Genomic DNA, 15,113 nt, shown 5'->3' on the forward strand with positions numbered 1-15,113 from the left:
TTAGCACACTCCAACCTCTGATTGTCTCCCTGGAGCATGGTGCACCTGAACTACAGGTTGCTCACTGTGTTCACAGATTCACTGCTTCCAAGGAAGCAGTACACCCCAGCTTACCAGTTACACTTAAGATCACCTCTGAGCTTGACACACAGCACTTAGATACGTTTATATTGGAAACACGTAAAAGTTAATTTAGCAAAGTATAGAGATTCCAGTGATAGCAAGTAGAAGTATTGGAAACAAAGGGTTACATATTACATAAAATCATAACAAGCATTCTAGAGAACAGAATTAATAAGACATTGTTCGCCAGTGCTTTCCAGCCAGGCTGTGATATCTTTTTCATGAGACAACACGTGTTGTCAGCATGTCTCCTAGGTGAAGAACACAAGGGGTCTCTTGATACCCTTAGATATATTAGGACAGTCCTTTGTTCTTCTTCATAAATATCCTCGGATGATTGCTTTTTCCTGTGGCTTGCCTCTCTTGTCAATCTTTTGATCAGCATCAGACTCAGTATTCAAATAGACCACCAATGTGAAGCGGGCAATACACAATGACCAGACAGAGAGAAGTGTCTTTTATCCCATGTCTGAAAGGAACCTGTTCAAGGAATGTTACTTCCTGGTGACCTGCTTTCCCTGAAGAACATACTTTTCAGGATAGATGGCTAACTTCTTAAATATTATCCTTATATACATTTCACAATTATTATGATGACCAGCAGGGTACTGCTTCTCAGTAGCGATCTTACATGTCACCCTTTGGTAAACTAATATGTATATACCCGACCCAGGGGATGCCTGTAAAACTCTGTCCCCCTTGTGGTCTTTGCCAGAGGTTCCAGGGTCACAACCACCCAACTAATTACAGTGTTGCCTCCCTCTTCTCCCCCACCTCCACCTTTAGCGTTGCTGCAACCGCTGATCTCCTTTTCCCTTCTCTCCGAGAAGCACAGAGAGGCCAGTGAGCCCTGGGGCTGCCGAAGAGGAGATGACAGACTCTCGATAGGAGAGAGAGGTGAGGAGGGAGCAAGCTATGTGAGTGAGGGCCCATGGATGGGAAGGGAAGGCAGAGGGAGGGAACAGAAAAAGCCCAATAGCTCAAGGCTGGATCTGCTTCTTGTTCTCTCTCTTTCCTGTTGTGAATGTGTTGGCCCACCAACTTCATCTTGTTCAACCCTCCCCTCTCTGAATGCTCCTGTTGACACATGGCAGCTGTCCCTCACCAGCCTCACAGGAGTAGGGGAGAAGAGCAGAGAGGGTCCAGAGCTAGCCTACAGGAGAGGCATCTTCTCCTTACCCCACTAGTCAGCCGTTGGCCCCTGTCCTGCAGGACACCACCTATGTCTGGGGTAGCACGCACAGCCTTTAATACCAGTGCAGCTGAGAGCTCTGACACCAACCAGTTGGAACATATTTAAACTCTTCCTCCACAGTTTTCCCACTTCCTTGCAGTTATGGAGAACAAATGCACCTTAGACCCTCATTAGCCTGGACCTCTTGTGATCGGGGCCATGCTAGCTGCTCAGCACACAAATTGGCTCATTTAAAAGCAGCCAGCTGGAACAAAGCTTGCAGCAACTCTAATACCACCTGCAGCAGCCTATATGGCACCCACAACTTGGAATGGGAAACCCCCACCTCCTGAACCATAAACTGGGGGGCAGACCAGTCACCCGATTCATGGGCTCCAAAAGCTAGCACTGTAATAGGGACTGTTAATAACCTGTGAGCTGTAGGAAAAATCAGAGTGGCAAATATTCAGCCCTAGGAACAGCCTTAAAAATATAAATCAATCTTACATTTATAGGTTTGCAAAATAAAGGAAGCCTGACACCAACTTTTATGCCCCTCCCCCCGCCCAAACCAGATAATTGTACAACATGAGCATACTAAATGGAAGAATGTAAATCTTTCCTGGTTCAACTATAATTTCTTGTTCCTCCTTGGATGCTGTAGCGCAACATGATTCTTAATTATGTTAAGCTGCTTGCTACCACTATATCTGTTGGCACCGCTATATGGAAGATGAGAAAGAGCTAGTTGGCTCATTTTCAAAGCTACTTTATCACCTCATAAAAGAATGCACAGCATGTTGCCCTGTGTTTTTCTACAGAGTGAAGTAAAAGTAGCTTTTTATATATTACTTTTACCTTATTTTTTAAAACTACAGTCTCTTTTGAATAGAATTCTGTAGCACAAAAGGAAATACATAATGCTTGAATATTAGCAATAGCAGACTCCCTACATTGCTACGATGGCCTACCCTCAGCAAAGGCTCAACATCCTCAGTCCCTTAAAGACATTGCGGGGGACGAGGGGTGAAATCCACACAACGCTATGAAGTTCCACTGCACTAAAAGACTTGTGCTGTGGGTTATTCGAATTCTTTAATGTTGCTGACAGGTGTGTTACTAAAGTAGAATGAGCCAGTCAGAGACAGTGCTGTTTGAAAATTTGGCTATGAAGTGCAAAGTGGGGAATAACTGGCTAGGCAGAGGTACTGCAGAAAAGGATCTAGGGGTTGTTATGGTGGATTGCAAATTGAATATGAGTCAGAAATTTTGCTGTTGTGAAAAATACAAGCATCATTCTGGAATATATTAACAGGAGTGTCGTATGTAAGACACAGGAGCTAATGGTTCCTCTCTACTCTGCACGGGTGAGGTCTCAGCTGGAATTTTGTATCCAGTCCTGGGAACTATACTTTAAGAATTGTGTAAACAAACTGGAGAAAGTCCAGAGGAGAGCAACAAAAATAAGAGGTTTAGAAAACCTGACCCATGAGGAAAGGTTGAAAGAAATGGGCATGTTTAGTTTAGAGAAGATCAAATGGGGGATATAACAGATTTCAACTATGTAAAAGGTTGTTCTAAAGAGGATGGTGATCAGTTGCCTTTCGTGTCTACCCAGGGTAGGACAAGCAATAATTGGCTTAATTTGCAGCAAGGGAAATTCAGGTTTGATATTAGGAAAAACTTTCTAACTACAAGGGCAGTTAAACACTGGAACAGGTTATCCAAGATGTCTATAGAATCCTCGTATTTAAGAATAGCTTAGACAGACAACTGTGAGGCATGGCATAGGCATACTTCATCCTGCCAGTTCTACGTTTGTAAGATTCTGTGAATATGGTCATAGTATTTGCTGGCAAAACTAGATTCTGTGAATATACCTGTTATATTTGCTGGCAAAACTATTTTCATGTTTTTTAAAAAACAGTACCCATACTCACAAAATAGGGAACTGAGAGTTCAAATACTACCTTGCCTGTACCACTACTCATTTTGGCTAGGTTGTGCTAGTCTGACTTCAGTGGCACTTGTGTGAATAAGTGGATAGCACAATGAGAATTGTTGCACAATCTAAACCTTTGTATGCAAAAATCGATATCTGCAAATTTTGTTGGTGCAGTTAAGGGAGGCCGTTTGAAAACGTGACCGTAATGTACACATTGAAAACTTTTAAATCCATCACAGCATTACTACTGATTGCTGGAATTCTAAGCAGATCAATAATGTGCACACTACAGACATGTCATATGCACTGTGTGGATAGAAAACTTCTCTGCCAGAACATTTATGCTACATGGCCCCTACATAAATAACAAGCTATAGGATTGTGAACGTTCTGGAGCAGGGACCGTCTTCTTCATTTATGTTGTACAGTGCCTAGCACAACTGTATTGTGCGTTATTACAATACAAATAATAAATAAGAAAAACATGGGATGGCTAAAAGCAAACACTAAAAAATTGTGACTGATCTGAGCCAGCCTTTTGCATCTGTCTTAAACTGTGCCCAGTCCAATTGTATCGACGTCAATTGAAAGACTCCCACTGACATCAATGCAAGTTAGATCAGGACCTAAGAAAACACTGCTAGAGTGTGAATATGCAGTTTCAGTAATAATTGCCTTGCACTTGTGAAGTTAAAATGAACTTTTAAACAGAAGCTGACACTTCTGAGGTACGTGCAGTGTGTTAATTCTTAAAATACACCGGACAAAATTCTGTTCTCGTTTATCAATTAAAGTTGTCGTTGTAATAGGCAACACTAAAAATATTTGAGGTTCACTTCAGATACATATATCCAAATATATTTCCTCTGTAAATCTTGCAAATTAGAGTAATGATATTGCTGGTACTTCCAGAGGTGAACCAGATGGAAAAACTAGTAATAGTTGGGAGTATTTGCTCCCAGGAAGTACTGAGGGGTATGTGTGTGTGTCACTTCATTTGAACCTGATTTTTGTGTGTGTGTGTGTCTGTCTCTCTCTCTCTCTCTCTCACTCACACACACACACACACACACACACACACACACACACACACACACACACACACACACACACACCTCTCTACACAAATCAGGTTCATTTTGGTCAGAGGCTTGAGCCTATTTTCCTTTTGTGATCTGAATTGGTTCACATATCCACAGATTGTAGCATAGTCCAAAACCAAGTACTTCACTGTAAGAACTGCATCTGGTTATAATGGTGAAAGAATGGTGAACAGCATGTGATGTCAGATGATAATATTGAAATGTTGCAAAGAGTTCAGGGAAAGGGGTGGGAGGGCTACTGAAAATAGGATCTTTTACATGAAAGCTTTCATTTTGATACTGTGTAGGAAGTTGTATGAAACACCACCACCACAAGTTAACAAAAAACCCTTAAAAGTATAGTTAATTACAGAGTTGCTCTCCTGGGTCCTACAGGAACTTACATATGAGAGTGTGAAAGTAAACATTTGTGATTTCAGGAATCTGAGCTTTGAAAAATCAAAGGAGAAAATAATTTTAGACATAGTGCCCAAAAGGATTGTTTAATTTTCCCTGAATTGCTGCTTTAAAAAAAAAATCCTGAAAAAAGTTAATGTTCACCAGAAAAGGAAAAATACAGAGGCCTGAAATATAAACTGGGTCTGTTACTAACTTATAGCAAGAATATTGGACAATAAAGAACAACATAAGAAATAAGTTAGCAATATTGCTATAAGATATGAACTTAGTAAGACACTAACTGCTGTATTCAATAAAAATGTAAGCATAAATATATCTAGATGTGTGTAAATATTTTATACACATATAAGGTCATAGATATTGCATATGTATAAAAATATTTGGTCAAAACATCTGACATGTTTTCAGTTGAAATCAGTGGGATTAAAATTAAGCACATGCATAAGTGTTTCCAGGATTGTGACTTTAGATGGAGCAGTTATTTAAATACTGTTACCAGCGTGTTACACCTCATTATGGCTAATCATTTTCAGAAGTAGTAGTTGCACTGGGAGATAGATAATAGTAAGTCAGTGAGTTGGAGAGTTCAGAAATATTCAACACTGGACTTGAGTAGCTAAATGCCTGTACATGTCTGTCTTGAACCAACTCTATCATGGCAGTTGAATGTTGTAAAATAATGGCTCAAGGGCCTTCTTGTTAAATAAAAGAAGTACTACTATGTAATAAACACGTAGTGAAGCCGTTGAGTTTCAGAAAGATAATCTAATGCCATATTAATGTATTCTGTTTATATTTGCATTTATTCATGGGGAACTGAATTATTAATCTTGTTTTGTTTTTCTTTGCGTTTAAACTGTACATTGTATTAATTCCAAACTGCCTACCTCTGAGATGCAGACAAAATGTTATTTAGAACTTTGAGTATTCCAGCTTCTCATTTAAGAAGTGCCAGCAATTTTTCATATCTGAGTCTGAAAATAAATGTTTGACTCTGGACTGAAAATGGAAATAGAAGGCCTTGGGGAAATCAAGCATTAAAATCATGTTATAGATACAGTTTAAAAACCTGTCTGAGAGAACTAATGATTTGTAGGGAATTCAAATCTTGTTTGCAGCATGATTGGGGTTGTCTTGTTCAAGCAATGCCTAGCTGATGTTTCATTTTCAGTAATGAAAGTGAAACTTGCAGGTCATTGCATCTCTCTGAGAGGCTTGATGATAGTCTATTTACACTCATGTACTGTGCAGCAGCTGCTAAATGCTCACTAATATATTGCAATGCTTGGTTTTTACCCAGGAGACTAACTTTGGAGACTCTGCTGTATTCTCATGAAAGAATCACTTATCTGTTAGCAGCCTTTCTCTCCAATTCTTCATTCTTCTTTCCTCTCTTTCATGAGGTATTTACCGTATGTCATTCAGTGCATGCCCTTTCATATGAAATCCTCATTCATATGATCTATAAACAATGTAGGATGAATGGCCATAACAGAACTATTATCATCAAGAAAGGTGGCCACTAGAAGTTACTGATATAATTTAATTTTGCTTGTTTTAGCTCTTCAAAAAATTATTCCACCTATGAAACATGTTCCTGTAGCCATTCCTCTGTCAGTTTGTCACCTTCACATGTTGTATCTTGTCTTAAATCTGGTCTGATGTGGGCAGAAGGGTCCTCCTGCATGCCATGACTTGCAGGAATGGGGCTTTAGACTGTAAGCATCTGGGAGCAGGGATTGTCCATAACTATCTGTTTCTGCAGTTTGTTGCCCAGAGCAATGGGAAGCTGAGTTTTATTGGGATCTCTAATAAATGATCAGTTGTTATTATTTAACTAGGTGAGCTCATGACTGATTAGTGTATATGCAGATATAACTATGTGGTGGCCCCCATCTTGGCTGGCACACTGGTGATTTAACCAGGGACTTCCAGAGCTAAAAGCATGAGCTGCCACAGCTTGGGCTAAAGAGCCAAAAGTACTTAGCTGGGACAGTGACAGACTCATCTCCTCTTTGAATGAGGCACAGAGTGGGACCTATAACACACTCACCAGTGAGTTCAGCTAATCTGAATATCACTGCTGAAGGTACATATAGTTCCCATACATTCTGATTTTAAAGGACTGAAATTATGAATAGTTCTTTACACAAAGAGAGGTAGGCAAATCCATTACCTATTTTCAAAAAACATTTTAGAAGGTTTTCTTTAAGAAATTCTCTAAGCATAACTCACCTCATAAGCTGATTTTCAGCAGTTAGTTTGACAGAAGGGAATTGCAGACATGTGAAGTCTGAAGGCATATGGAAACACATTCTCCACTTGCACGGTTTAACAAATAAAAACCACATTCTTCAAGCTCACAGCCATTTCCTTATGGGTGCGTTGTTCTCGCTTTCACAATTGAAGTACCAGTTTGCCACTAACAGAATACATCTCTCTATATCAGGAAGTCCTAGTATTCCCTGATAGACTTGATACAGTTTTTGTAGTATCCACCCAGCTGTCGGTTTGAGGAGTGTGACAGGAAACTCATGATGGGTCATAATAATCAATAAACAAATATTAAATATCTGTTTTTCCTGCCAATATACCTTAAGCTTGATTTTGATAAGTGGAAACGTTACACCTCTACGCCGATATAACAGGGACCCGATATAACATGAATTCGGATATAACGCGGTAAAGCAGCGCTCCGGGGTGTGGAGCTGCGTGCTCCAGCAGATCAAAACAAGTTCAATATAGTGCGGTTTCACCTATAACGCAGTAAGATTTTTTGGCTCCTGAGGACAGCGTTATTTCGGGGTAGAGGTGTACTTTGTATATCTGTATAGAGGTATATTTTACTAGTTTTCAAGTTACTGTATTTGGCTATATAGTCAGAGAACCACTGTGATATTTGAGGTTTTGTTTTGCACAGTTTAAGCCATTGTTAAGATGTTCAGAAATTGATCCCTTTTTTGGACTTGGAAGCAATTTGTGTTGCTTGTCAATCCTATCTTATCCACATTTTTAAAAAATGTACCAAATGGACCCAAGATACATTGTGCATTATGTCTTTTTTTTTTCAGGTTGACTGAATTATGCTTTTCACTCTGTTCTCTTGCCATTATTTCCACAACTATGGGCAAAGTTTGTCGCAAGTAGCCAACTCTCTTCCTGGCAAAATCCCCTCTCTCTTGGAAACTGTACAAATCCTAGTAAAATAGATTTTGCTGCTATCTCAACATAAGGAATAACATGATCTAGCCCTTTAATTTTAGATTTGCATATTTGAGACTTTAGATTGTATTTAACCATAACTTTAAAAATGTTCCCCCTACAATGGTGGACTATAAAATACATTGTACAGAACTGGTGAACTTCTGGTGTTGCAAGGCAATAAAAAACCAAGTTATATTTGACCAGATGGAATTAATGCTCACATAATTGGATAATCTTTAAATAATATACATTGATCCAAAATTTTGAATGGTATTTTGTTTTTCTTTCAAAATTGTTTTAAGATTTCTTCCTTCTCTTCCTGAAATAATTTTCAAAAGTTGGTTATATTCCTTCAGGTGAACACAATTTATATATGGTATAATACTATTATAAACTAGGTGAAATGTTGGGTTGAGATTAATGGGTGTGAATGTGCTCTTCAGTTAACATAACTGTAGGTATAAGTTAATTACAAGCTCCCTCTCCCCAAAGACAAAAAGGTTATGTGAACCTGCCCAGGAGTTTTGGACTGTGTGAGTGGACAGGTTTTTGCTGAGGATTGTTTATGGGTGAGAGTGTCTGTGTGTGAACAGGCAGGACACAGAGCCTACAAGAGAGAGATTCAGGGCTGGTCTACATTACGGGGGGAGGTCGATCTAAGTTAAGCAACTTCAGCTAAATGAATAATGTAGCTGAAGTCGAGGTACTTAGATCTACTTACCACGGTGTCTTCAATGCAGTGTGTCGATGGGAGACGCTCTCCCATTGATTCCCCTTGTGCTTCTCATTGAGGTGGAGTACTGGAGTTGATGCTAGAGCGATCAGTGGTTGATTTGTCACATCTATACTAGACACAATAAATCGACACCCGCTGGATCAATTGCTGCCCTTCGATCTGGCCAATAGTGTAGAAGGCTAAGCAGCAGCCTGAAAGCACAGTGTGAACCTGGAGAAGCCTAGAGCAAGATTCTGGATCGACTGTGGTGGTTGAAAGAAGCTTGGGCTGTAAGCAAAGAAGTTGTCCCTTGGTTTTTGGTTTCTCCTCCACTGGGAGAAACAGGACTTCTACATTCCTTGTAAATAAGATTGCATGAAAGAAAATACCAGACTCCATCACCAATTTCTACTCCTTCCTGGAATATCCTCAGGGCTCTGAACTTTGACAAGCCACTAGGGTCAAAAGGAGTAAAAATACATTGTTCTAAAGATCTACTGTGAAACACTGGAAAGCAATTAAATGTCTAAGTTATGACTAGCACTGAATTTTTTTCTGTTCCAAAACAAAAAATGTCAAAATACTTTGACATGTTTTTCCCCTTGTGCTTGCTTTAAGAACTTCCTGCAGTACTGTACTTAGAATTTAGAATATATGGTATACCTTGTTCTCTGTCAGAAAACAAATTCCTCACATGTATAACATCTAATGTTAGGGGCAATAAGTAAAGTCTTTCTTACCTTCTATTACTAAGGGCTGGTCCACGCTAAGAAGCGGGGTCGAACTAGGGTACGCAAATTCAGCTATGTGAATAGCGTAGCTGAATTCGAAGTACCCTAGTTCGAACTACTCACCTGTCCAGACGCCGTGGAATCGAAGTCCGCGGCTCCAAGGTTGACTCCGCCACCGCCGTTTGCAGTGGTGGAGTACCAGAGTCAACCGCGGCACTTCCAGAGTTCGAACTATCGCGTCCAGATTAGATGCGATAGTTCGAACTCCGAGAAGTTGAACTCACCGCGTCGACCCGGCTGGTAAGTGTAGACTAGCCCTAACATTATTTACAAGCATGATGCCTGTGACTGTCTGCTGTTCTTGCAAATCAGTGTCACTGGCATCTAAATACCCTTTGGTGTCTTGGCCTATTCTTTGCAAATTAAGAGAAGGTGATATTACTAAACTCTAGATGGTGTGAGCTGTGTGTTTACCCCCAGTTGCCTTCCAGAGAGCTCTAGAGTGCTGGCCGTGTAGGAATCTTAGTCTCTGTAAAGGAACTTGGTGATTTAAATTAAACTAAATATACATATTAACAGACATCAAATGAAAGAGGTGAATTTACACTTGAAGACAATTACTTAGGGTGAGTGGAGGGTACTTGTGAAATGTAACTCCTAGTAGTAGAAATTTTATTAGTTCCTTAGGAGAGGAACTGAAAACCGTTCAAGTCCAAGTACTGCTGCTTCTTAATGTACTCTAATCCATCCAGGTCTTTATTATGACACTTATCACTGAAGTATCTGAACATCTCTCAAAAAGTTAAAAAAAAAAAAAGCCTGTGGATTAATTTTCCCTCCTTACTTCTCTTGAGACATTAGGACAGAGTGTTTTTCTGCTCAGACCCCTTTCTTCTCCTACCCCCATTGATACTCTTTATCATGTAAGATGCTTTTAAAGGCTTACAATTTTGCTTTTAAATTAATTTAGTTGAAAAGAAAGGTGCCAATGGACAGATCAGGTGCCTGAAGTCCTCTATGTCCAGAAGAGGTACATCATGAATATCCTTGTATTGCCCTGCTTCCATGATGACCTGGACTGACTGCTTCAGGGAGTCAGAAAGTTGTTGGATTTCCGTGTCCATTCAGTCCTTAGCCTTTCTAATGAAATTACCAACAATAGTGCTAGCTGGGACCAATTGTGCTAGTGGTCTTGGGAAATGTGGATACTTTTCTGTTAGGAACTGGAATGAGAGCATCTACTTGGGACAGTTCTCAGTTCCTTATCTGCAGTACTATCTCCTAGCCAGTTATTTCCCATTTTGTAGTTGTGCATTTGAATTTTTCCTTCCTAAATTAAGTACTTTGCACTTGTATCTATTGAAATTCATCTTGTTGATTTCAGACCAATTCTCTAATTTGTCAAGCTCATTTTGAATTCTAATCCCCCCCCCCAAAGTGCTTACAGTCCCTCCCAGCTTGGAATCATTTGCCAATTCTATAAGCACATTCTCCACTTCATTATCCAAGTCATTAATGAAAATATTGAACAGTATTGGACCCAGAACTGGCTCTATATTCATCTTTAGGCACATAAATACCTCCAGGGGCAGCTCTAGAAAGTAGGCTGCCCCAAGCAGTGCGGTGCGCTGCGCCGCCCTTCCCCGGTCCCACGGCGGGTCCCCTCTTCCCGCGGCTCCGGTTGAGCTCCCGCCGGCATGCCTGCGGCAGGTCCACCGGAGCCCGGGACGAGCGGACCTGCCGCAGGCATGCCTGCGGGAGCTCAACCGGAGCCGCGGGAAGAGGGGACCCGCCGCAGTCATGCCTGCGGCAGGTCCACCGGAGCCAAATGCCGCCCCCCCCGGGAAAGGGCCGCCCCACGCGCCTGCTTGGCGCGCTGGGGTCTAGAGCCGCCCCTGAATACCTCAGTAAATCTGGCCCGCCATTGTTAAAGATCCTTGGATGGTGTAAATTGGAGTGTCATGAAAGTCTGTTTACAGCAGCCAATAATCTGGCCTCTCGCGAGTTTAAAGAAAGCTCCGGAAAATCAATGTTTGAAAACTTTTTTGTTAAAGTATATAGAAGTGTTTTTTGTGACTATGTTCTTCCCGTATTTCTCCACTTCTAAGTTTGTCTTTTTGATGTTCAAGCTTCATGTGTCTCTCCTTTCCCTGCCCCACTCAACACACTGGGAACCGCCCCCTGACAATCATTTTCCGAATAAGATGATTACATGGTGCCTTTCACTTGGAACATTCTTATGGTTTCAATAGTGGTTCCTGGCTTTTACATTGTCAACAGCAGGATGTTTTCTGTCAGCTCTGCAGCTCCAGCTGAAGCCTCTTTGTGGCTGGTGCCAAAGGAGTGTTTCAGTGAGAGGAAGGCCTCCTTCAGGACTTCACAGGTGAAAGATCCAGGCTTGTCAAAAGGAGGCTGCATCTTCCACCTTGTATAGCAGTGCAGTTTATTTGCATAAGCAAGACCTGATACTTTTATATAGACACTTTACTGAGATGAAGAATAAAAGAACAATCAAAACAGCTTTTTTCTCTGAACAGATGCTGTTTGATACTTTATGTTCAGCATTTGTTGTATTATGTTCAGTGCTGGGGACAGAAATATAAATAATCAAAAGGAAGTGAATTTGTAGCTGCTGTTGAGTATGTTAACATTTAAAGTATGATGATGTTGTCTACACCATTATCAAATAATACAGTCTCTTGAAAATAATTGGAAAAAGTAAGACATTAACATTTTATCTCTGTGAAAGGACATCAGTGTGTTACTGTTTCTCTATATGCACCACTACGTTTCCATGTACAGTTTTTTGTACATACATTCACTGATCTGTTGCATGCAATGTTGGTGTAGGCTGTGTTGGTTCCAGAATATTTAGAGACAAGGTGTTGAGGAAATATAATTTATCGGACCATTTTATGTTGGTGAAAGAGAGAAGCTTTTTAGCTTACACAGAGCTCTTCTTCAGGTCTGGGACAGATACACAATGTCGCAGTTAAATACAAGGGTGGAACATATAAGGAATTAACACAAGTTGCAAGAGACCATTCAAGATGACATGGACACAGGACAAAGGAGAGTTAGTGGGTTACAGACTGTTGTAATGAGCCATAAATCCAGTGTCTTTATTAAGTCCATGATTGTTGGTGTCTAGCAGAGCTATGAATTAAAGCACTCAGGCTAGTCTTTTGAAGGTATTGTACAGGTTTCCTTTGAGGACGAGGACTAAGAGGTCAGATATGAAATGATGGTTTTATAAAAAGTGTTCACCAATAGTTGATATGGTGTTCTTGTCTTTTATTGCTTTTCTGTGAGTCCATTTGATAGACTGGTGATTCTCATTTTACCCACATAGTTGATACTGGGGCATTTAATGGATGAGGTCTGCCGTGTGTTGTAGGAGGCATGTGTAGGACCCCTGGATCGTGAAAGGTGTGTTGTGGGAGGTGCTGATCATCATAGCCATGGAGATATTTCTGTTCTGTTTAAACAAATCCCCAGCATCATCAAGCTCATCATCAGAAGCAAGCGCTTCACTGACCAGGACACACCAACTCAAAGCTGCACCAAACTCTGCCCTAAAAACCAATGCAATACCCGCAGATGTATCCTCACTGCTATGGTGTTCAACACCCCCCCCAACACACTTTTCAAAATCCGTGGGTCCTTCTCATGTCTATCCTAACGTGGTATACCTCATCAGTGCACTAAATGCCCCAATAACTATAATGGGTGAAACCAGTCAATCACTACACTCTTGAATGAACTCTCACAGAAAAGTAAGACAAAAACACCCTTTCACTCAGGGTGTAGCCTAGGAGGAATAGGACATAATGCCACTTCTGTGCCATATGGAAGCTGGGATGCTGTGGGCACTGAAACAGTTGCTGGCATAATTTAGAGCAGCCTGCAGGGCTTCTCCAAAGCTGCCTATGCAGCCCAGAATCCCTATAGCAGCACAACTCCTTTCTCCAGCCCTGTCCCAATGCCAGGGCACATACCTGAGCCCTATGCCACTTTGCACCAGGAGAATCCTCATCTAGCCAGCTATGGCACCTTTTTACTGATGGAACAAAGAGTGGGGAGCAAAAACAGGCCAGAATCTGGTCCAATCTGCCTACTAGCATAGAAGATGTAATTAGATATAGAGCAGTATGTTAATAAAAACACTTATGGACCTTGCTAGTTACAAGTTAAAATAAAAGCTGTGTGGTAAATAATTCACACCTGAATACATCTAGGTTTCCAAGAAAATATTTACAAATAATTGAAAATGTCCTGTGACGTGTCCACAGGATGAATGAACTATCTTTGTATGCTTTAACAACTCTCATACCTCCTTACTTACTGATTTTTTGAGTGGATCTTATCCACGTCTCCCAAACCCAGTTCTTTTGACTTGGTGAAGTCCATTAACTACCTCCTCTCTCAGTGCTTGCAAGATACTGATGACTCCAGTTGATATGCATGCTTGTAGTTCACTAAGAACATATTCCAGTGGGGATGAGCAAATGGGTCAGGAAATCCACGTTAAATGATAAAGCCAAACACACATGAAAAAATCCATCACTGGAGAGCACAGAATAGTGCATATTGGGATTAGCTAATTTTTGTACTTTTTCATCTACCTCCTGATTTTAGATCATTGCACACTTACTAAGGGCAGGTCTACACTAAGGGCGGGGGTCGAACTAGGGTACGCAAGTTCAGCTACGTGAATAGCGTAGCTGAATTCGAAGTACCCTAGTTCGAACTACTCACCCGTCCAGACGCCGCGGAACCGAAGTCCGCGGCTCCAAGGTCGACTCTGCCACTGCCTTTTGCAGTGGTGGAGTACCGGAGTCGACCGTGGCGCTTCCGGAGTTCGAACTATCGCGTCCAGATTAGACACGATAGTTCGAACTCCGAGAAGTCGAACTCACCGCGTCGACCCGGCTGGTAAGTGTAGACTAGCCCTAAGCAATACTCAGCTCTAAAACTCATTCCAGTCAATCCATTGTTTGAGTAACACAGTAATGCCAGACTCCTTAGCAGCACCAACATGCTCAGAAGAGCCAAAAGATGTGGAGGCATTAGGCTTTCTCATCAGTCATAGTTAAATACATAAATGGTAGTGTTGTTGTGTTGTGGAAAATACCTGGAGGCTAAGTATGGTTCCTATGCTGTAGGTAGATATTTTAGTTACTTCAACCTATAGCCCCAGTGAACTTGAGTAAAGCTTTCAGAATAAGCCAAAATAAAGGAAAATATGTTGGTGATACAGCATGACTTATGGCTACTACAGTGTTGTGTACAATTATTCCAAAAAGACATAAAATATAAAGTAAAATACTACATACCGTAGGCCATAAAGGACTGTTCCATCAGGATGTAGTCGAATCATTCGATTTTTCACTGTAACCCCATGAACATATGACTTCTTGTCATTTTGGAAGTATGTGTCTGGCACCCAGAGCTGGTCAGCTACTCTATTGTCCAAAGTTAGGTTCAAAGGTATTCCAGAGTAAGACAGCCTTTTGTCCCTCCAGGACTGCTGGAAATACATTGTGAGTGTGTAGTCCTGGAAGCAAAAAGAAAAGATATTTTAGTAGTTGTGTATTTTGCACAATAGTTAATGTATCCATAAGTATTGAACTTAAATTATCAACACTAAAATTAAGTATTGAATACATTTGTATTAATATTAACAGCACACTTGAAAGTTTAAGGATCACTGAAACTT

General features: G+C 40.8%; 1 protein-coding gene and 1 long non-coding RNA gene across 5 annotated transcripts in view; one reads left to right on the forward strand and one right to left on the reverse strand.

Moving 5' to 3' along the window:
• Positions 1-15,113, forward strand: part of LOC120405525 — a 192,962-nt gene that overhangs the window by 78,383 nt on the left and 99,466 nt on the right. The gene's annotated exons all lie outside the window — the stretch shown is intronic.
• The window catches only part of GABRB1 (gamma-aminobutyric acid type A receptor subunit beta1), a 228,705-nt gene that overhangs the window by 65,891 nt on the left and 147,701 nt on the right, over positions 1-15,113 (reverse strand). For all 4 annotated transcript variants that reach the window (XM_039539162.1, XM_039539160.1, XM_039539161.1 and 1 more), the window contains exon 4: positions 14,731-14,951. In XM_039539162.1, the coding sequence (XP_039395096.1) occupies positions 14,731-14,951 (221 nt within the window). The remainder of the gene's footprint in view (positions 1-14,730; positions 14,952-15,113) is intronic.

This window comes from Mauremys reevesii, linkage group 5, assembly GCF_016161935.1.
Source record: "Mauremys reevesii isolate NIE-2019 linkage group 5, ASM1616193v1, whole genome shotgun sequence".
NCBI classification, from domain to species: domain Eukaryota; kingdom Metazoa; phylum Chordata; order Testudines; family Geoemydidae; genus Mauremys; species Mauremys reevesii.